General features: G+C 51.3%; 1 protein-coding gene across 1 annotated transcript in view; it reads left to right on the top strand.

Annotated features, from left to right (window-relative positions):
* The window catches only part of NEURL1 (neuralized E3 ubiquitin protein ligase 1), a 91,630-nt gene that overhangs the window by 55,802 nt on the left and 14,216 nt on the right, over window positions 1-21,612 (top strand). Inside the window, exons 2-3 of the mRNA XM_003787197.2 lie at window positions 14,565-14,806; window positions 15,078-15,399. Coding sequence (XP_003787245.1) covers window positions 14,565-14,806; window positions 15,078-15,399 — 564 coding nt within the window. The remainder of the gene's footprint in view (window positions 1-14,564; window positions 14,807-15,077; window positions 15,400-21,612) is intronic.

Genomic DNA, 21,612 nt, shown 5'->3' with positions numbered 1-21,612 from the left:
GCTGGCCCGGGCGGCTTGGTGACGAGCGGGCCGGCCAAGCGGAGGTGGCCGCGCTGCCCGCTGCCTGAGATGGGGGGACAGATCACCCGGAGCACCCTCCACGGTAAGGCCCCAGCTGATGCCCGGAGCCCGCCCACCCTCAGCTTGGGGACCGCCTGCTGAGGCCGTGGGAGGGTGCTGGGCTGAGGGCTGGGTCATCCCCCCACTGCCTCTTCACTTCTTGGTGGGCTGCCTGGTTTGGGGAGGGGCGCCTTTGAGTGGTGGGCACTGGGGCGGGAAAAGCAAGAGGGCGGGGAGACCAGCGAGAGGGGGACTGTCTGTGACAGGTAGTGGGGAGTAGGGCAGCTGAGACGTCCCACAAAGTCTCCTTGTCCTCTTCCCAGCGCGCTGACCAGCCCCAGCCCCAAAATGGGATGAGAGGTCCTGAGCTGTCTTACTTACCTCTCCTGGGGCCTGAGGCAAGTCATGGTTGGACAGCTGGGAGGACCTGTCTGTTAGCCCCAGGATGTGGGCCTTGGAGGTAGTGCTGTGTTCCACAGTGAAGCCAGGGAAAGACGTTTAGGCACACTTGTGTGCAAGAGTGTGTCTGTGTCTGCTTGTAAGTGTGTGCTGGAGGTGTCTCTGGGTGTCTGCTTGTGCTGGCTTGTGCCTAAGCACATGGGGGGTATAAGTGACAGCCCCCCACATTGCCTGACCTGGGTTCTCCAAGTATGTGCTGTGTGGGGGAAGCCAGTAAACTCCTGACTTGTGGGGTGTGTGTCCACAGTCAGACTGACCCACAGGCCGGGAGGTGATGGGATGGGAGGGAGGTAGGCTGGCTGGCTGGCTCCCTATTCGCAGGGCTCCTGCTGGTCCCATATCCTGTCCTTGTGTCCCCCTGGCTTTAGTGCTGTGGCCTTGGGAACAACATGGCCAGTGTTGTGGCACCAGACCCAGAAAAGGGAAGCCTTCCTGGTGTCTTCCCTGGGCCCTGGGAACTGGGGTTCTGTTATAAACTGGTTGGTGCCAGAACAGCATGAGCTGACCTTGGGGAGTCCCTGCCACACTCCCCTATTTCCCTCCTCCTCTTTTGGACAGGATATTGGGAGATAGGGCAGCCTTCATCTGCTGAGTCTGGTGGGCATTGAGGAAACTGGGAGAGGCCCAAGAAGGAAGGAGGTGGTGGTGGCAGGAGTGAGTGGGTAGCAGTTGCCAGAACTGGTGACCAGGTGGCTTCCCCCTTCCAGGCTCTGGACTTTGAGAGAGTAATTTCTAATTAAAAAAGAAAAAGGCAGGGAAAGACATCGGAAAAGCAAACCATTGGCTCTCTTAAAAGGAAATGAATTTCATCCTGGGCCTGGACAGCTAAGTGACAGATGGAAGGCCCCGGAAGACATAATCCGGAGCCAGGCGAGGGGCAGTGCCAGTGGCCTGGGCCTTGAACTTGGCCTGAGACTTGGGTTGGTCTGACCTAAGCCTGGCCCTGCCTGTCTGTGGGGTTGGGTCTTTTCTCAGGGTTCACTGGCCCCAGTAGGGCCTGTTGGCAAAAGGTCTGAGCCGACTAGCATTTTCCACTAGAGTCAGACTTGGGCAAGTACGAGGCTTGGGAAGGACAGAGGGGCCCTCAGAGCAGGTTCAGGACATACCACTCTGTGCTTCATTTGCCTTGGAGCCTAGGCTCCATAGGTGGGTGAGGACTAAAACCACCAGAGCTCATGTTGTGGAGTGGACAGATGTGTGTTGTGATGAGGGCAGGTGTCTTCCTGAGCCTCGGTTTTCTTACCTGTCAATGGGGCTTATTATAGTCCTCCTCATAAGATTATCGTGAAGGTTATACGAATTACTGAGTAGAGAACTCAGCATTGGGAAGATCCAGAGGGCTTGGGAAGTCATTCTGAGCCCAGGCTCACATTCTCTTTTTCATGTATGTCTCATCTCCCTGAGGACAGGAGGATTGCTTAGGGTGCACTGAGAACACTAGGAGTTGGGCATCCAGGCTGGGCCGCTGCTGGGGAGCCCTAAGCAAATGTCCCATCTGCCTTGGCCCTCACAGCCCCCTGACCAGGCATGCTAACTGCCCCAGTGGCTCTGGCTTCACCCCCTTTTGGTAAGCAAGCCTTGGCCAAGGGGGACACAGGGGTTTGCTCCTTCCTAGTGGTGCCCTCAGCGCAGAGTTGGACTCCTAAAGATACATTTAAATGGTCCTTGATTATATTTTTAGTGTGGCCTTGGGCATTTGGCCATAGATTTTTGGATTGCTGGGTTAAAGTGGGTGAGGGGAGGGTGACAGAGGGACCCAGGACTCTGTGTGTTTCTAGCTGTGTGTTTTGTGGATGCGTTTTGGCTCCTTCTGTTTCTGGTGTCTACAGATCATTCGTCTGTGTTTTGAGTGTCTGTCTGTGTACCTGTGTGATGTGTTTAAGGGATTGTGTGTTGTCATGCCTGCATCTCCATGTGGGGGCAGCCACATCTTTGGTACTCTGTGCCTGTGACATGCCTCTGTGTGGTGGGGCTGGTGGTGAGGAGTCAGGCTCCTCTGAGGCCAGCCTGGCAGAGGGCCGATGGGAAAATGAATTCCCATTTGGAAAATGGTTTCAGCAGTTACATGCCTGATCTCTCTCATCGGCAGGTTTCCAGAGCAGGTCCGGGTCCTGAGGGCTGACTGAGAGGGGAAGAGGGGGGCATACAGAGGGAGCCAGTGAGGATACTGGGAGGTCTCCCCTCCCCTCAGCCCTTTATCCCTCCTCTTCCCTTTCTTTCCTTTCCTCTTCCCTTCCTTCCTCCACTTCCCTTCATGCTCCCTCTTTTTGCTGAGGGATTGACATGTGGATCACACACACACACACACACGTATCCAGACAACATGGCATGACCGGGTGAGTCTCTGGACTTTACAGGCCTGAGTGTTGGAGGATGCAGGGTGCTTGAGACATTAGTTTCCACTCCCTCTTGTCACGAGAGCAGGGGTGGGGGATACTGTGGCTTAGAGAGGAAAATAGCTGACTGTGGTCGCACAGCTGGTGCCTCAGAGGGGAAGCCAGGTCTCATCTCTTTCACAGGCTTCCCTACTTGTCCTTCTTGGTTCCTTAATCCTTACACAGGCAGCAAGGAAGTAGGCACCCAATGGCCTTATGAGACATGAGATTAGCACAGAGGGAGCCACCTGTCTCCTGGCAGCAGCTCTGGGGGCTTAGGCCAAGGTGAGCTCCCTGGAGCAGAGAGGTGGGCACGTGTACTCACATCCCCTTGAGTCCTATGGGCTTCATGAAAGTGGCCTCAGGTCTCTCCATCTCTGTATTCTGACCTCAGCCCAGTGCCTGGCACACAGGTGGCACACAGTAGGTGCTTGTTCAGTAAGTAGGCAGGAAAGAGTGAGGGACAGATTGAGGCCTTTGTCCACTGGCCCCCACAATGGTTGGAGCTAAAAGTGGCCTGATGGGTGTGTTGGGGGAAGCTTCCAGGGAGGTGAGACCTGAGCTGGGCCAGAAGGCCAGGCAAGATCAGGTGAGGAAGGGGAGGCAGGGTGGAGTTCCCTGACTGCTGGTTGTATGACTTTAAGTTGGTGCCCTCATTTGCCGTCTGAGTCTGTGCCCAATTCTGTAAATTGGGGTTGGTGGGTTTTGCCCACAGAGTGGTAGGAAAGATTAAGACGCTGAGGGCAGCACACCCAGCCCTTCAGAAGCATTCCATACATGGGGTATGCTTTTGTGAAGGCTCCCCCAGGCCTATGTGTGCCTGCCAGTGTGCATACACACCCAGCTGCCTCTGTGTCCTCTGTGACAGTGTCCCCTGGGTGCTCACGTCTGCCATGAGGCACTCCTGCCATCTCTGCGTGTGCATGTCTGTACACACAATGAGTGTGGGTTTGTGTAAGGGGAACGAAGAGTGGTCTGTGTGGATTGAAGTGGCTGAGCAGTGCCTTGTGCTCTCAGGCCTCCTGAGGCACTTTGGGGAGGTGCTGAAAGGGCAGGGACAGGAACGGGGAGCTGAACTTAGAATAAGTCATCATCTGGAATCTCCTGGAATCACGAGGACTGGTCCTTCTGCCAGCGAGGATTTTGGGAGGCACACATGTGTGCACATCTGGCTGTTGGAAATGTTGGAGATGAGGATGTTTTAGAGTGAGGCAGGTGGCTTGGTGTAGTGATTAAGTCGCCACTGAAGGTGCCGATCCTTCCTGTTCCTTACCACTGTAGGGCGTCCTACCAGTCTCCAGGGAGCAGCGAGCTCTTCTGTATGTATACCTGGGGTCTCGGGGAGAGGACACAGTGCTAATGTAGGCCCTCACCCTTGGTCATGAGGGTGTAGGCATGGGGGCTGCAAAGGTCATGGAGAAACTGACTAGGGTGGAATGGAGGGTTCATGTAGGGAAAGGGGACTGTGCCTGGTGGCCAGCTAGTGGGGACCCACTGGTACAGATATAAGTTCAGAGCTCAGCTCAGCCACCTTCCAGCTCTGTGGCTTTAGGTAAGTTATTAGCTCTCAGAGCCTTTATTTCCTTATGTATAAAACAGGACTACTATACTGTCTTAGTTATCTATTGCCGCATAGCAAATTACCCCGAAACTTAGCACCTTCAAACAACAACCATTTAATTACCTCATAGTTCCTGTGGATCAGGAATCTTGGTACAATTTAGCTTGGTGTCTGTGGCTTAATGTCTGTCATCAGGTTGTAGTCAAGTTGTTGACTGCAACTGTGGTCTCATCTGAAGGCTTGCCTGGAGGGGATCCCTATTCAAGCCTATTCATGGTTATTGGTGGTCCTTGGTCGCTTGCTATATGCTGTGGCATTTGGCCTCCCCCAGAGGGAGCAATTCATGACAGCCAATAGAGAGTGACCAAGAGTGGAAGCCACTGTTTGTTTGTTTTTGAGACAGAGTCTCACTATGTCACCCTCGGTAGAGTGCTGTGGCATCGCAGCTCACAGCAACCTTAAACTCTTGGGCTTAAATGATTCTCTTGCCTCAGCCTCCCAAGTAGCTGGGACCACAGGTGCTGGCCACAACACCTGGCTATTTTTTTGTTGCAGTTATCATTGTCGTTTAGCTATCCCAGGCCGGGTTTGAACCTGCCACCCTTGGTGCATGTGACTGGTGCCGTAACCACTATGCTACAGGGGCTGATCCTTTTTTTTTTATGAGACAGTCTCACTGTGTTGCCCAGGCTAGAGTGCTGTGGCATCAGCCTACCTCATAGCAACCTCAAACTCCTGGGTTCAAGTGATCCTCTTGCCTCAGCCTCCTGAGTAGCTGGGACCACAGGTACCTGCCACAACAGCTAGCTATTTTTTCTACATTTAGTAGAGCTGGGGTCTGGCTCTTGCTCAGGTTGGTTTTGAACTCCTGAGCTCAAGTGATCCTTCTTCCTTGGCCACCCAGAGTTCTAGGATTGTAGGCCTGAGCCACTGTGCCTGGCTGGAAGCCACAGTCTCTTTATAACTCAGTCTTGGGTATGACACCCTACTACTTCTGCTGTATTCTATTCTTTTTTTTTTTTTTAAGAGACAGAGCCTCACCTTGTTGCCCTCAGTAGAGTGCCATGACGTCACAGCTCATAGCAACCTCCAACTCTTAGGCTTAGACGATTCTCTTGCCTCAGCCTTCTGAGTAGCTGGGACTACAGGCACCCGCCACAACGCCTGGCTATGTTTAGTTGCAGTTTGGCCAGGGCTGGGTTTGAACCCGCCACCCTAGGTAATGGGGCTGGCGTCCAACGCCCTGAGCCACAGGCACTGCCCCTGCCGTATTCTACTCTTTAGAAGCTAATTGTTAGGGCCAACCTACACTTAGGGGAAGGGCTGATACGAGGGCATGGATGCCAGAAGGTAGATGGGGGGGATCATTGAGGCATCATAGAGTTGGCATCTCCCAGAAACCTGCCTTCAGGGGTTGGGAGGGTGAGACCGACCTGTGTATGAAGGGCAGCTGGTGTAGCATCTGATATGTAAGAAGGAATCAGCCCTTGTTTCCTTCCTTGTCTGCTGCTTTTTTCCTACTGTCATGTGGGATCTTGGTGCAGGAATGGGAAGAAATTTGCTTGCTTTATTCCATTCTTTTTCTAATTTCTCCTCTGGATACCTGCCAGCACTCCTTGAACAGTTTCCAATTCATCAGTAGATGAGAGAATCAAACACTGGCAATGTTTGATTCAACAGCTATTATTGAGCACCTGCTGTGTGCCCTCAGCTAGGCCCTAGCAAAACAGTATTTAAAAAGGGCTCACAGTCCCTTAGGGGGACAGACAGACACAACCATGAAGCCTTTCCCAGCTCAGCACTGGTCTGTATAACACAAGAACCGATCTGAGTGACTCTATCCTCACCTCTGCCAAGGATGCACATAGCCACAACCATTCTGGATGCAGAAAGGCAGTGCATAGCATACAGTAAGTGCCTTGGGGCATCTGGGCTTAGTTCTGCAGAGGAACCAGGGTTGGGAAAGACTACTTGGTGAGGGGTGCTCTGTTAGGGGATGTGGAGGTCCCCAGAGATCCTAATCTGGGGGTTAGAGAAACTTCTGGGAGAAATCCAGGCCCGAAGGATGAGTGAGAGAAAGGCAGGAAGGTGGGAAGAAGGACAGAAAGGTTCTAGGTGCAAAAGGAGTCTTGGCCAAGCTTGGAGACCATGAGGCAGGCATGGGAGGTGGGGGAGGCCTTCAGGGAACCCAGAGAAGTTTGCTTCTGCCCAGTCTTACAATCAATCCTCTCTGTCCCCCAACCCCTACCTCACCTGTCATCCCAGGAAAGGTGGGAGTCAGGAATCCAGAGTCTCCATGCATCCAATTGTTCTCTCAAATTCTTTCCCCCAGAGGGAGCCTTGTTCAATTAATGCATATAAGTGAGTCCAAATCAGGACTACCTGGGCAATCTGAGATTAGGGCAGTTGGATAAAATAAGACTGAGGTGTCCAGCTTCCTACTGGGCTGAAGTGAGCTATTCATTTCCTATGGTCGTGCTTGACTATAGCCCTTCCTATGGTAATCGTTGGTTTTATTTGAAAAGAACAACAAGAAAAAAAAAGACCTTATGTTGGGATCAGTTGCTAAAGTTTGCAAAATTCTTCCACATTATGAACTTACTGGGACCTCAAAAGCCTGGAGAGGTGGGCAGGGCAGCTATCATTAGACTTATTTTATAGGAAAAGAAACCAAGATCCAGGCAGGTGAAACAGCTTGCCCAAAGTCACACAGCAAGTCTGTGGCCTGGCTGGGGTTTGAGCCCAGGGCCTCCTGCCTCCAGAGCTCATGCTTTATGCTCCATCCCACTGCTCAGAATGTAAGGCAAGCCTCCCATATAGGAGATAAAAACAATGATGGCAGCACTGGTTTGGCTCCAGAATAAGGTGATCTTGGAGGCAGTGGGATTTATCTGGGTCTTGAGAGTGGTGCAGTGATGGGTAGGGTTTAGACTGGTGCAGATGAGGCAGGGGCCAAGGCTTGAGCAAAGGTGTGGAGGTAGGAACGCAGAGAGTGGTGTGAGCAGTAACAGTAACAGTAGCAACCACTTACTGAGTTTTCCACACACCATATCTTTTAATCATTGCAGGAATCCCATGAAGAAGGTCTAGCCATGACCCCATTTTACAGACAGAGCTGCTGGGCGTAGGCAGCCAGGTCTAGGTTTAGAGCTGAACTCTTCCCTCTGTTTGGGTGATCGCAGCATGTAACTCCTGAAACTCTGTGTCAGAGTGGCATTATGAGAGTAAATCAAAACACTGCCTGTTGAGCTGTGCAGAGCTAGGGCATGGTCATCAGTATTAGTGCTGTTGCTCTCATCTGGGGTGGTCAGCGCCCTCCCTGTCTCCTTGGCTGGGCATCTGGGGCTCTGCCAGTGGTTCTGGGTGGAGCCCTGCAGGAGCAGCAGGGAAATCAGTCTGGAGGCTTTTGTCCAGGACCCCACTGAGAGGGAATAACGTGATCCAGGGCTGGCTGAGGGTCACCCTGAGGGCCACCCTGAGGGCTGGCCAGGCTTGTGTCTGGCAGCTCATAAATGCCAGGAGGAATGGGGCCGTGGGGGGAGTTTACACTGTGTCAGCAACAGCCTCGCCTGAGGAGAGACCTCCCTTGTGGCTCCCAAGACACTGGTAAACCTGTCACTATGGGGGTCCTCTCTGGGAGTTCTGCTAGAAGTCAGGTGGTACAAATGGGGCTCCACCAGTTGTGCAGCCCACCAGGCTACCAGTTGCCTCTGCTGCCTCCTCCACGTAGCCTTCCTTGCTGTGCCTGCTGTCTGGGACTCTAATATTAGCTGCTGAGTAGGGTAAAGGACCCTGGACACGACACTGGGAGACCAAAGTTCAAGTCTCCGTTCTGCCACATAATTGCGGTATGACCTTAAGCAGGTTGCTTAATCACTCTGAATCACAGCTCAGCCACAGAATAGGGACTACATGGTTGTATGTGGTGCCCTGGCCCTGGTTCAAAAGAGAAGTGATGAGGTATGAGTACGACCGTGGCAGGAGGGTGGAAAAGAAGGGCAGGGGTGTTTATTCCTGAGGATGGATTGGCAGGTTTGGTGTGGGGCACCCAGGGACTCCATTGGAGGCTAGGAGTATGGGTAGGGGTGAGTCAGAAGTCTAGCTGGGGTCTGTCAAGAGACAGCAGCCCACAGACCAAGGACAGATGTCCAGCAGAGTATAACAGGTTTTCAAGTAGTCTCCCTAGAGGTGGCTTGTTGGTCATTGATTACACAGTAAGCTGAGTACAGAGAGAAGGGATGGTCCCCTGGGTCTCAGAGATCACACTGTGGGCAGGAGAAGGCAGGCATAGGACTTGGCAGGCCCCAGTAGTCAGTGAATGGTGCTTGGCAGCTGCCATAGTGCTCTCTCTCCATACCCACAGGGCAGGGAACAGAACCCCTATTTCATTTCACAGATAAGGAAGGAACTTAAGGGTTAGAATGACAGGCACAGCCAGACTTTTGGGAGCTCCTGATAGATGGGCCAAATCCTACCACTGGCCCGGGTGGGGTGAGGAGAGTGCTGGGTGCAATTGCAGCCTCTCTTCTCTCCATCTGAGTGAAAACCTGGATTTTAAATTGAGGTATGATGTGTATGCAATAAAATCCATCCATTTAAAGTGTATAATTTGGTGAGTTTTGACAAATGTATAGCTGGCATCATCACCACAGTGAAGGTCTGAGTGTTTCCATCACTATGAACACTTCCTTCTGGCCCCTCTGTAGTCCTGTCTCTTTCTCTGACTCGCTGATCTCTGTCTCTCTAGTTTTGCCTTTTCCAGAATGTCCTACAGAAAGACTCATATAGCATAGAGCTTTTCATGTCTGGCTTTTACATAATGTGCTGTTGAGGTTCGTCCTCAGTGTGTGTGTGTGTGTGTCCATGGTATGTTCCTTTCTACCTCAGAGTAGTTGTCACTGGGTGGAGGTTCCATAGTTTATCTCTTCTTTTTTTTCTTTTTCTCACCCGGGTCAAGCAGAAACCATAGTTTATTTACACATTCAGCAGTTGAAAGACTTTTGAGTTGTTTTCAGTTTGGGGGTACTGTGGGCAAAACTGCTATCCATTCATGATCAGGTTGTTGTGTAAACATGTTCTCATGGGTAAATGCATAGAAGTGTGAGTGCTAGGTCACAGGGGAGGCATTTAACTTTGTAAGAAACCGCCACGCCATTTTCCACGTTGGCTGCCCCGGCTTGCATCCCACCAGCAATGTATGAGGGCTGAGAACATAGTTCGCATTTCTGTGTTTCGGTGGCAACAGACTAGAATGCCCCATATCCCCCAATGTGCTATATGATATGATTTTAGGTCATACATGGATGAAATTTGTTTTCATATTTTATAGTTACCACTCTATTTTAGTGTTCATTGAAAAAAAAGTACCCAGCATATCAAACCCATGATTTCCTGGTTAGTGTTTAATGGCTAATAACATAGTCCTTGGAGTAGGGTTGCTGGGATTATCTCCTAGATACTTTTCCTACTGGTTGTGTAACCCTGGGAAAGCCACTTAATCTTTCTGAGGCTCACATTTGTCATCCATAAAATGGTTAATAATATCTCATCCACACAGGCATGGTGGCTTATGCCTATAATTTTAGCTCTGGAGGAGGCCAAGGTGGGAAGATCACCTGAGGTTAGGAGTTTGAGACCAACCTGAGCAACAGTGAGACCCCATCTCTACCAAAAATAGAAAAAACTGGGCGGTGCCTGTGGCTCAATGTGTAGGGCGCCAGCCCCATATACTGAGGGCAGAGGGTTCGAAAAGGGTCCTGGCCAAACTGCAATAAAAAAATAGCCAGGTGTTGTGGCAGGTGCCTGTAGTCCCAGCTACTTGGGGGGCTGAGGCAGGAGAATCGGCTAAGCCCAAGAGCTGGAGGTTGCTGTAAATTGTGATGCCACAGCACTCTACCAAGGGTGACAAAGTGAGACTCTGTCTCTAAAATAAATAAATAAATAAATAAAAATAGAAAAAATTAGCCAGGCATGGTGTTGGGCACCTATAGTCCCAGCTACTCAGGAGGCTGAGGCAGGAGGATGGCTTGATGCCAAGAGTTGGCAGTTGTAGTGAGCTGTAATCACACCACTGCACCCTGGGCAGGGTGATAGAACATGACTCTGTCTCAAAAAACAAAAATATCCCTTCCTACTTTATAAGTTTTCCTACAAAGGTAAAACTGCTTAAGTGTACGTAAAACTCCCAGTTTAGAGCTTGGCATGTAAGCTTGACAAATGACTGCCATTATTAGATGAGTGTGGCCCATGGGTGACAGATATATGTTTAACGAGTATTGTTTTGACATCCATGTACACGTGAATACATAATGTATGCACACACAGTATATGTGTACATGGTTAGGTTCCTGGTCTCAGGGATAAGGGAGAGGATGAGTCCTTTTCTTCCTGTCACCTAGGGTCAGGATTATCTTCATGTGCTCATAGGCATATGTGTGTGCCCATAAGTATATCTTTTGGTGTCTGCCTGTCTATGTACACATTGTACCCCCAGGCTCATGATGTCCCTCTTCCTACCTTCCCTATCTGTTCTGCTGTCAGCCAGGGTGCTGGCCCTGTGCTCTCCCTGTCCCACCCCTAGCCTGTACCCAACACCCCCAGCCTGTACCCCCAGGTCCTCCTTGTGAAAGAGAGGTCTTGGGGAATGTCACTGAATGTCCTTCCAGGGCCTGTGTTTCTGGCTCCATCTGTCTCCATTTTATTAGCCTAGAGCTAGTGTTTTCTGAGCCTTTACCCAGGGCCCAGACCCCCAACTGAGATGGGTAGAAAGAAGAGGAAGCATTCTGAAGGGATTGTCTGCCTGCAGTTACTCCATGGATTCTGGGTGGAGGCTGGAGAGGGGGTAACCTCAAAGGAGAGGTTCTGACCAGCAGTTAGGCTCAGCAAGTGTTAAAGAAATGCTCTATTGACGTATAATTGACATACAATAAATTGCACATGTTTAGATTGTTCAGATAGATGAGTTTAACATCCATACACCCCATAGAATTATCACTACAAGCTAGATAAGGAACACAGCCGTTACCCCCAGGTGTAGCATGTGCTGCTCAGTAATCTACCCCACCACCGCCACCCCATGCCCCCGCTTATCTGCTTTTGATGACTATAGTTTGTTTTGTACTTCTTGGAATTTGATAAAAATGAGACGGTGTGGAAGGAGAGGAAGGGCTCGGAAGGGAACAGGGGCCCTGCTGTTGCTCTGTGGATTGTGTGGCCTTTTATAAAAACTTTTAAACTGGCTTATTTCACTCAGCAAAATGATTTCAAAATTCATTTATGTTGTTATTCCTGTCAGTAGTGCATTGCTTTTTATAGCAGAGTCATATCCCATTGTGTAGAGTAGTATTCCATCGTGTGGAGCAGTGTTCCGCCGTGGGGGGCAGTAGTTGTCTGTGGTGGGGGGCAGTGTTCAGCCAGGTAGGGCAGTAGTCTGTTTTGTGGCACAGGAGTCTGTCCATCGTGTGGAGCAGTGGTCCCTCCGCCGTGTGGGGCAGTAGTTCACCGTGTAGGGCAGTATTCCACTGGGTAGAGTAGTATTCCCTTGTTATCCAGTCACACAGAGGACTTTTCCCCCTTATGCTTTCCTTTCCTTATATGGGTATGTCCCTAAACAATGTGTAATGTCGGGCCATGCCTGTGGCTCAGTGAGTAGGGCACCTGCCCCATGTACCGAGGGTGGAGGGTTTAAACCCAGCCCAGGCCAAATTGCAACAAAAAATAGCTGGGCGTTGTGGCAGGTGCCTGTGGTCCCAGCTACTTGGGAGGCTGAGGCAAGAGAATTGCCTAAGCCTAAGAGCTGGAGGTTGCTGTGAGATGTGATGCTGCAGCACTCTATCAAGGGCGACAAAGTGAGACTGTGTCTCTAAAAACAAAACAAAACAAAACAAAAAAAACAATGTGTAATGTCACTTTTTACCAGCCAGTATTTTTTGAAACCAAGAGTCAAGCTGTGTCTGAAGCTGGCCTGGGTTGAGTGGGGATCTTTTCTAGGGAGGGCACCTGTAGCCAGTGTGTGCCACTGTCTGCCTTTCATCCCAACTGTCCTTGTCCTGGAAATGATCTCCCCTCCTCTGCACTAACCAGCAGCCACTCAACTTCTTCCAGGTGGCCTTCCCAGACTGTCAGGGTCTCCTCTGAGCAATTGCAGCCCTCACAGCCCAGTGGCTTCCAAGTCCCTTGCATTGTTCAGCCACTACTGTCTTGTCTTTTGTGAGGGAGAGGGGAGCTCCTTCTCCAGAGAGGCCCTAGCCAGTGCACAGAGTGGCTAGCTGGCCCTGGACCATGGGAACTGATGTCTAGGACCCACTGAGGAAGGAGGAGCAGAGGTGCAAAGTGATGCAAAGGCATGAAAATCGAAGTAAACACAGCCTGGACAGAGGCTGGATCTTCCTGACTTCCCGGATTCCTCTCCAGCACCCTCCCTGTCTCCCATCTCCTTCTTGGAATCCCTCATCCCCATGTAGGGAGTGGAAGGGTCTGGGCAGGCCTGATGCTAACCAGCTCTCTGCATCATTAAGTTCTTGCCTTGGAAGGACCACAAATTGAAACTTCCTGAAGGTCTTTGTCGCACTCTGTGGCTTTCTGCTGCTCCATCCCCTTCCCCTCCTCTTTATGGCTCTTTCCGCCAGATGACCACACAGGTGGGGTTTTACTTCCTGAGGATGGACACAGATCTTGGGGATGAAGTGAGCACCTCCTGGCCCCCAGGCCCTCAGACTGCATATTAAGGCTGTAGGTGCTGCTGTTACTGTCTAGAGAGGAGATCTTCTCTGTTATCACACAGCCAGTTAGTAACAAACACAAGTCACCCACATCCAGTCATATATTCTTTCCTCTCTCTGCCCTATCTCCTGGAAATCAACTGTGTCTTCTCCTCAACAACCCCCTGCCCGTGGTGGCACCCGTAGCTCAGTGGGTAGGGTGCCAGGCACATACCCCGAGGCTGGCGGGTTTGAACCCAGCCTGGGCCAGCTAAACAACAGTGACAACTGAAACAAAATAGCCAGGCATTGTGTCTGGCACCTGTAGTCCCAGCTACTTGGGAGGCTGAGACAAGAGAAACTCCAAGAGTTTGAGGTTGCTGTGAGCTGTGACGCTACAGCACTCTACCGAGGGTGATATAGTGAGACTCTGTCTCAAAAACAAACAAACAAACAAACAAATAAAACCCCCCCACAAAGCCCTGCCCAGAGCTCTGTCCCTCTCTGAGATGTGGTAGGACCTGTCTGCAGAAGTGCTATGCCTCTCTGGCCAGGGACTCTTGCCAGGAACCCTGGAGCCCACCTGTGCCCAGGATGCTGTAGGCTTGGGTCCTGTAAACCAGGGAGGAAGCCTTGGGTACAGTGGTAGCTCATAGCCCAGCCCTGTCAGCCTAGTTCCAATACCCACCCCTCTCTGAGGCTTTCCTAAGATGTGACCTGCCTTTGGTACTTGTGTACTTTTTTGTGTCACAGTGTCTGTCCATGACTATCTTTCTTCCTATGTTGGCTTTCTGAGGATGGGATGTGTGTACGTTTCCTGTCTGTATCTCTAGGGCCCAGGACAGAGCTTGGTATTCAGCTGATGTGTATTTATTGAATAAAATAAATGAACACATCAGTGGCTGGTGGTGGGCAGATAGTAAGTGGTGATGTATCTCATGGCAATGGGTGGTGGTGGGGAGAGAGAGTGGTGGGTGGTAAGCCAGTACAGCAAAAGGTTTTTCAACCTTTTGTATCTCACGGCACACTTGAACCTATAGTTAAACTTCCGTGGCACACTTACGTTGATCAAAAAAAGATTAAAAATGAATATACTTACTGTGCATTGAACTTCTTTCAAAAATAATTGAATTAATAATCTTTAAAAATTTTCACGGCACCCCAGTGTGCTGCATTCCCTTCATACCCAGTTAAAAATTACTAGAGTAGAGTGTGGCAGCTGATGATGCAAAGTGGGAGATAGCAGGAGACCGTGGCAGAGGGGAGGGTGGTGGTAAAGGGTGGCAGTAATGGCTGGGCAGTGGGTGACTTCTGCTTGTGCTCAGCCCTCTGCCCTTCCCTAGGGAACCCTGTTCCGGCTGCTGGACCAGTTAAGTTCTCTGATATTGTGTGTGGCCTACTCCATTGCAGACTCCATCGGGGGCCCTTTCCCGGTCAACCCTCATCGATGCCACCACAAGCAGAAGCACTGCCTGCCGGTGCTGCCTGGTGGTGGCCTCCCGGCCACCCCGCTGCTCTTCCACCCGCACACCAAGGGCTCCCAGATCCTCATGGACCTCAGCCACAAGGCCGTCAAGAGGCAGGCCAGCTTCTGCAACGCCATCACCTTCAGCAACCGCCCGGTCCTCATCTACGAGCAAGTCAGGCTGAAGGTGGGCCTCCCCCGCCCTCACCCTCTCTTTATCCCCTGCCCTCTGGATTCTCAGCCACTGCTTGCTGCTACCCCAGGCCACACACTGCCCCTCCTTTTCCTCTCTGCACCCTGCTTTCCTCTTCATTCCCTTTTCTGACCCTCCCTGTGTGGCAGGCTCCCTGGGGGTGGGAAGGGTGCCGAGGGGGTGGGAGGGCTGGTGTGGCACTCCTGGAAGTCTGCCTGAGGGCCTGAGGGGAGAGGCTGGACTGAGGCCGACCCCTGCCACCCAGATCACCAAGAAGCAGTGCTGCTGGAGCGGGGCCCTACGGCTGGGCTTCACCAGCAAGGACCCGTCCCGCATCCACCCTGACTCGCTCCCCAAGTACGCCTGCCCTGACCTGGTGTCCCAGAGTGGTTTCTGGGCCAAGGCGCTGCCCGAGGAGTTTGCCAATGAGGGCAACATCATCGCTTTCTGGGTGGACAAGAAGGGCCGTGTCTTCCACCGCATCAACGACTCTGCCGTCATGCTCTTCTTCAGTGGAGTCTGCACGGCGGACCCGCTGTGGGCCCTGGTGGATGTCTATGGCCTCACGCGGGGTGTCCAGCTGCTCGGTGAGTGCCGGCCACTGCAGGGTACACCCTTCAGCCTCTAGACGCTTGATCCCATCAGGAATAGGGACCCCTCCTTGACTGGTGGCAGCCCAGGGAGCCCTGTGTGAACTGCAGAGAGCCCTTTCCTATAGGCCTGCAGCTTTGACAGGTGGAGGCTGGGCGAGATTTCTTCCCTCTGGAGCCCCTCAGGTGGTGCCCGTGAGTGGTGCCAGGATGTAGTTAATATTAATCATTACAACCATAGTTTACAGAGGACTATGAACGTGCATCAGGCGTGTACTTCACTGTTACCCGTTGTCAGAGCAGCCCTGGGAACAGACTCCATTGCTCAGCCCATAGGGGTGGAGACTTGAGTTCAGGGAGGTTGAGTCACAGGTCCCAGGAGTAGTAGAGCCCATGCTTGGCTCTGAGTCTCCAGCTCTGTGAACTTTCCGCCCCTGGGCTCTGCAGCCCTGTGCCTATTGCTGGGATGTTGGGTACAAGGATGAGAGTAGGAGCAGAAGGAACCATTCTGGGGCAGGTAAGACTCTGCTAGCAGCAATTTCAGGGGAGCAAGAGAGCAGACATCCACTGGAGCAAGGAGGAGGAGCAGAAGGTTGCCTGAAACGGTAGGTGCCAGGCTTCCCAGCAGCAACACACATGGCAGAGCCAGAAGGGGCCACGGAGACTCTCAGACTTCCTTGGAGCACACAGTGAGTTTGTGGTTAATGTGGGACTAGAACCTAGGTCACCTGGCTCTAGGTCCAGGATTCTTAACACCTGGCTAGACCTGTGTGCACATAGATTCTGGGTACAGATCAGCCTATCAGCAAACTGGCTTTGTCTTTTTTTTTTTTTTATAGAGACAGAATCTCACTTTATTACCCTTGGTAGAGTTCTATGGCATCACAGCTCATAAGCAACTTCCAACTCCTGGGCTTAGGCGATTCTCTTGCCTCAGCCTCCCAAGTAGCTGGGACTACAGGTGCCTGCCATAATGCCTGGCTATTTTTTTGTTGCAGTTTGGCCGGGGCTGGATTTGAACCCACCACCCTCAGTATATGGGCCAGTGCCCTACCCACTGAGCCACAGGCACCGCCCCAAACTGACTTTGTCTTTCAGCAGAGCCTGCACAAGCTTCAGCTTCCTCATCTGTAAAATGGGTTGCTAGGATTATTAAATTAAAGAGGCTGGGAGTTGGCTTGGCACTTGTCGTACAGTGGTTGTGGCACCAGCCAAATGCACTGAGGCTGGCAGGTTCGAACCCAGCCTGGCCCAGCTAAGCAATAATGACAACTGCAATAGGAAAATCGCCGAGCATTGAAGCAGGCACCTGTAGTCTCAGCTACTTGGGAGGCTGAGGCAAGAGAATTGCTTAAGCCCAAGAAATTGAGGTTGCCATGAGCTGTGATGCCACAGCACTCTACTGAGGGTGACATAGTGAGACTCTGTCTCAAAAAAAAAAAAAATACAGACTGGGAGTAAAATACTCAGCAAAGTCCTGGGTACCAGTACACGCTAAAACATCACTCATTCCTTCCTCTGCCATCTGTACCCACCTCTTCCTACAGAGAAAAATGTCATGAAGGTGGTTGAAAACTATTTTTTTTCCTTTCTAACTTCAGAGCTAGAAACAGGGAAACTGTTCTTTTCAAAACACCTTTCTTGGAGTAAAAAGTCATTGAAAGTGAAAACAGAGAAATGAGTCAGAAGCCTATCTATTTGTTGAGTTCCAAACATCAGGAGGCTGTTTTTATTAACTAGCAGTTTGGGAACTTTCTGTTTTTCAACTCAATAAAAATGTTTCTGCATTTGCCCTGACATGTTAAGCGCCTGAAATGCAGCTGTTCTGGGTCTCAGCGACCGAGCAGGGAGACCAGGTGCCTGCCCAGTGCCTTTCACCTTCCTCAACCCTATGAAATGGGTGTCCCTGCAGGGCTGCCACTGCCAGAGGCAGAAAGGGTTGTGGTTACATACCTTGTGGGCCTGAACTCCAGAGACCAACAGCCTGAGGCTGGATTCTGGCCTCACCTTGGTCTAGGGGTGGGACCTCAGTTTCCTTATCTGTAAAATGGGGGCAATAATAAAATATTTTCTTGGGGTTCTTTTAAGACTTAAAGGTGACTTATGAGGAGCAGCTGACACACAGTAGGGAGTCGGTGACCATCAGTTGACCCTACCTGTCCTGGAGAGGACAATGCTTGACCTAAGGTTCCTATGAGTGCCTTGGTATCCTCAGGGCCCCACATTTCAAGGCACTGGAGTCCCAAAGCTCAAATTTGAGCTCTAGCTTGACATGTTTGTCTGCGCCTCAGTCTTCTCATCTGTATTATGGCTGTGAATACTATGACTTAGCCCAGGGCTTGACTACAAAGTGGAAGACAGAGACTGTCTCTGCTCTTGAGAGAGGCACAGTCTTGTTGGGGGGTGGACAGGTAGAAGAGGTGGGGCACCATTTTTGCTTTTCCCAAAGCAAAAAATGCCATTTCTGGCTGTTCCCACTCCAGCTTTAAGGCCTCTAAAGCCCCCTCCCCCTGAAGCTTTCACGGTAGAATTCTCTTCTCTGCCCGTGTGTCCCACCACATGGTGCCTGCACTTCTGTCAAGGCATTGGCTGAACCTGGTCTGTCCATATGTCTCTGTCCTCCTAGGACGGTGGGGAGGGCTTCTCTCCAGAGTGACTCTTGTACCCGGCTTGTGAGGTGGGCAGGGGAGAGTGATGGGATAGGTGAATGGGAGGGCAGATTACTTGTTAGATGAAGAAAAGGGGTAGGGGTGTTGAGGCAGAGCCCACCCTGTCCACAGACAGCCCTAGCTCACTAGGACGTAAGGGGATGAAGGATGCATAAAATAACCCAAGAGAAGACGGCAAGTCACTGGACACTGGTCATGGGATCCCTTCCATCTGCTGAGATGATTTCCAGCCGGTTATCTCATTTAACCCCTCAGCAGCAGGCCCCAGAAGAGTGTTTTTTATCCCCACTTGGCAAGGAGGTAACTGAGGCCCACAGAAGGCCTGGCTTGTCCTTGTAGGGATGTGGCAAGGCTGGGACTCGAACTGGATGTTCTGATACCAAAAGCAATGCCTTTTCCATTACCCCGTAGCAGGTTTAAACATAAAAGGAGGTAGGAAGTCAGAGAGGGCTGAGGTCAGTGAGAGAGGATGGACTTCAGGAAGACTTCTTGGAAGAGAAGGCTTAGGCTAGGCCTGCATGTTCCCAGAAGGTCTAGGCAGGGGGAATAAAGGGGAACAGCCCAGGTGCTTCCAGTCTTAGGGGCCGGAGAGAGGCCTACAGCTGATCTGAAGGGCCCACTGCGGACCAGAGCCCAGGCATCCGTCCCCACCCTCTCTCTGACTATAAATGGGTTTGCAATGGTATTTTCAGTTTCATTTAGATTTCCCGACAGACTCCTCTCTGTACACCCGTCCTAGCTGTAAATCAATATAATCCCTGGGCATTTTCAAACACTGATTATGACCCCTAAATTCAATTAGCAGATTAAAATATCTCTTCATTCTGTTCTTCCTAAACTGATTTTTTTTTGGGGGGGGGAGTAAAAAAAGAGTTAGAGCAAGCATTCCATTCAAGAGATTTCTGAGGTGGGCACAGTGCTCTCTGTCCCAGCTGGTGTCCCCGTCTGAGCCTTGGTTTCCTTCCCTCATCCTCTCTTCCCCTTTACCTACCTCCTGCTCCCTCAGTTGTCTGCCACCTCATTCCTTCCCTATCTCTCTGGGCCTTTCCCTCTCTCCCTTGACCTGTGTCCTCTGGCTTTTCTTGCTTTCCTTGGTGTCCCCTCCCAGCTGCTGTCTCTCCTCTAAAGAAGTTGTTCTCTGTCTTGGCAGCTCTGAGGCTGGGCCAGTCTTTCCTGGGTGATTATTCTCCAGACTAGTTTCTGATCTTTAGGGATTTTCTGCCAGGCCTACCCCAGCCCTTCCTCTGTCTGGAATCTATGGCCACAGCTCTCTAAATCTCACCTGATCTGTTTCTGCTCCACACACTCATAGTGTCCCAGGCTGTCTGGCTCATAGATATGCAGGTCAGGCAGTGGGTGGATGGGCTGTGTCCCTGGACAGAGCAGAGGCAAGGACTGGTGTCTCTCCCTGACTGACCCTCATCCTGCCCTCCCTGCCCTGACCATAATGCAGGAACATCGTTGCCCATGGGCATGGCCCTAGCAGGCCTCAAACCAGCCTGCCTCCCACTATGCCGGTGCTCAGCAGATCACCCTCTTTCCTCGGGGCATGCTGGCCCAAGCCCAGTGTGGTATCTCCAAGAATAACAGCTTCCTACCTCCAGGAAGAAGGACCCGCCAGCAACTAAATAAACACAAGTTTTATGGGGTGATTAATACTTAGAGAGAGGAGTTTCTCTCCCAGTTTTCAAAGTCTTCTTGCTCCTCTCAGAAAAGTTGACTGGAGGAGCAGCCATGAGTCCTGGCAGAAGGCTGGTGAGCCAAGACTCCATGTACGGGGTGCTGAGCATCCCTCTATGCCCGCCACAGCCCAGGCACTCTGTGGGGGAAGAGGGGGGAGAAGGAAAATTTAAACCCACCCCCTCTCTTGGAAGGTGTTTCCACTGGGGATACACCATGTGACTGATGTAAGGTGGCCTAAATCCAATTCTGCAGTTAAGTGTTCACTGAAGAGTAAAACTGTGAGGGTGCAGCTGGGGAGCAATCCAGGAGGACTTCCTGTGGGAGATGAGTTTCAAGTCAGGTAAAAACGGAGGTAAAAACAACAGGTTGGTTGAGGAGGAATCATTTGGGTCAGAGGGGAGAGGTGTGCACAGGCACGGAAGTGGGGCGTTAGCTGTCGGTAGGGGGAGCAGATCCTTTTGGGGAAAGGATGAAGTAGAAAGAGGTAGTGGGTGACTTGTGGAGGGGAGGGACATGCACCAGTGTGGGTTGTGTATGCATCACAGGGAAAAGAACCATGAGAGAAGAAAGCTTCCAGTAGCTTCTGTGCTGTCAAGTTGTTCAATAAGAGGAATTGTGGTTAAAAATGGAGAAGTACAAGACCCAGAGATGGGGAGGGGCCTGCCCAAATTCTCCCAGCTGGACAGAAGCCAGGCCGGGCCGGGAATCCAGATCTCCCAGGCTGATTTGGGAATTTAGTCAAAGTGAGGAGGCCTATTGGCACATCAGAGTGGTAGTGGCTGGGCCCAGGAGGGTGCTGGGAAGGTATGGGGGGCTCCCAAGGGACTGTGGCATTCTGTTTTATCTCTCCATGTGCGCAGGAGGAAGAAGTTGTATGGAGACTTTTTTGTTTTTAAATTTTGCATTCAATTGGTTTTCAATCTTTTTAGTTTGAATGTTTTTTTTTTTTAAGCTTTATTTTGCTTTCTTTCTTTATTTTTTATGGAGACAGAGTCTCACTTTGTGGCCCTCAGTAGAGTACTGTGGAATCATAGCTCACAGCAACCTCCACCAACCCTTGGGTGCTTGGGTTTAAGTGATTCTCTATCCTCAGCCTCCCAAGTAACTGGGATCACGGGCGCCTGCCAGAACGCCCAGCTATTTTTTGGTAGAAATGGGGTCTCACTCTGGCTCATGCTGATCTCAAACCTCTGAGCTCAGGGCAATCCACCCGCCTCTGCCTCCCAGGGTGCTAGGATTACAAGCATGAGCCACCATGCCCGGCCTGGAGACTCTTGAGGTAGTCTTCTGGGGGCCAGGATGCTGCTGGCTTGGTTCTCACGGGTGGCAGGCCAGCCTTGCTGCCCTGCAGTGAGAGGCTGTGCACCTTGGAGGTAGGGGCCTGGGTCAGGTAGCTTGTCAGGATGTACCTCAGCTTAGGCGGCACTAAAGTGAGCGATCCCCAGCTGAGGACCACACTGCCATCTGGGGCTTCTGCTTCCCAGGCTAAACCAATATTTACCCTCAGCGGTGGTTGCCAGGGGCCAAGAGGCAAATATTAGTTTAAGGAGCCTGAGCCAGCTCTTGGGTGGGGGGACAGTTGAGGTTACTGATCATGATTTCCTCTTCTTTGACAATTTTCCTTTCCTTTTGTTTAAGAAAAAAATCTGGTTCCTTCTGTTTCAAAGACTCTTCCAAGCTCTTCATTTCTACTCACCCCAAATTCTGCCAATTGTATCAGTGCCCCACACCAAACCCTCTTTTCCCCTAGGAAGCCTTCCCTGACCTCCCTCTTCAAGGCAGCCCTCCACTTCCTCTTGAAGCACATGGAGGTCTAAGAGGGGTAAGTGTCTTGAAGCATGTATTGTACTGCTGTTTA

The sequence above is a fragment of the Otolemur garnettii genome, unplaced genomic scaffold (genome assembly GCF_000181295.1).
Source record: "Otolemur garnettii isolate 467f Iridium unplaced genomic scaffold, OtoGar3 scaffold00021, whole genome shotgun sequence".
NCBI lineage: Eukaryota > Metazoa > Chordata > Mammalia > Primates > Galagidae > Otolemur > Otolemur garnettii.
Note: the sequence above shows the minus strand (reverse complement) of the source record. Positions and strands in the feature narration are given on the sequence as shown.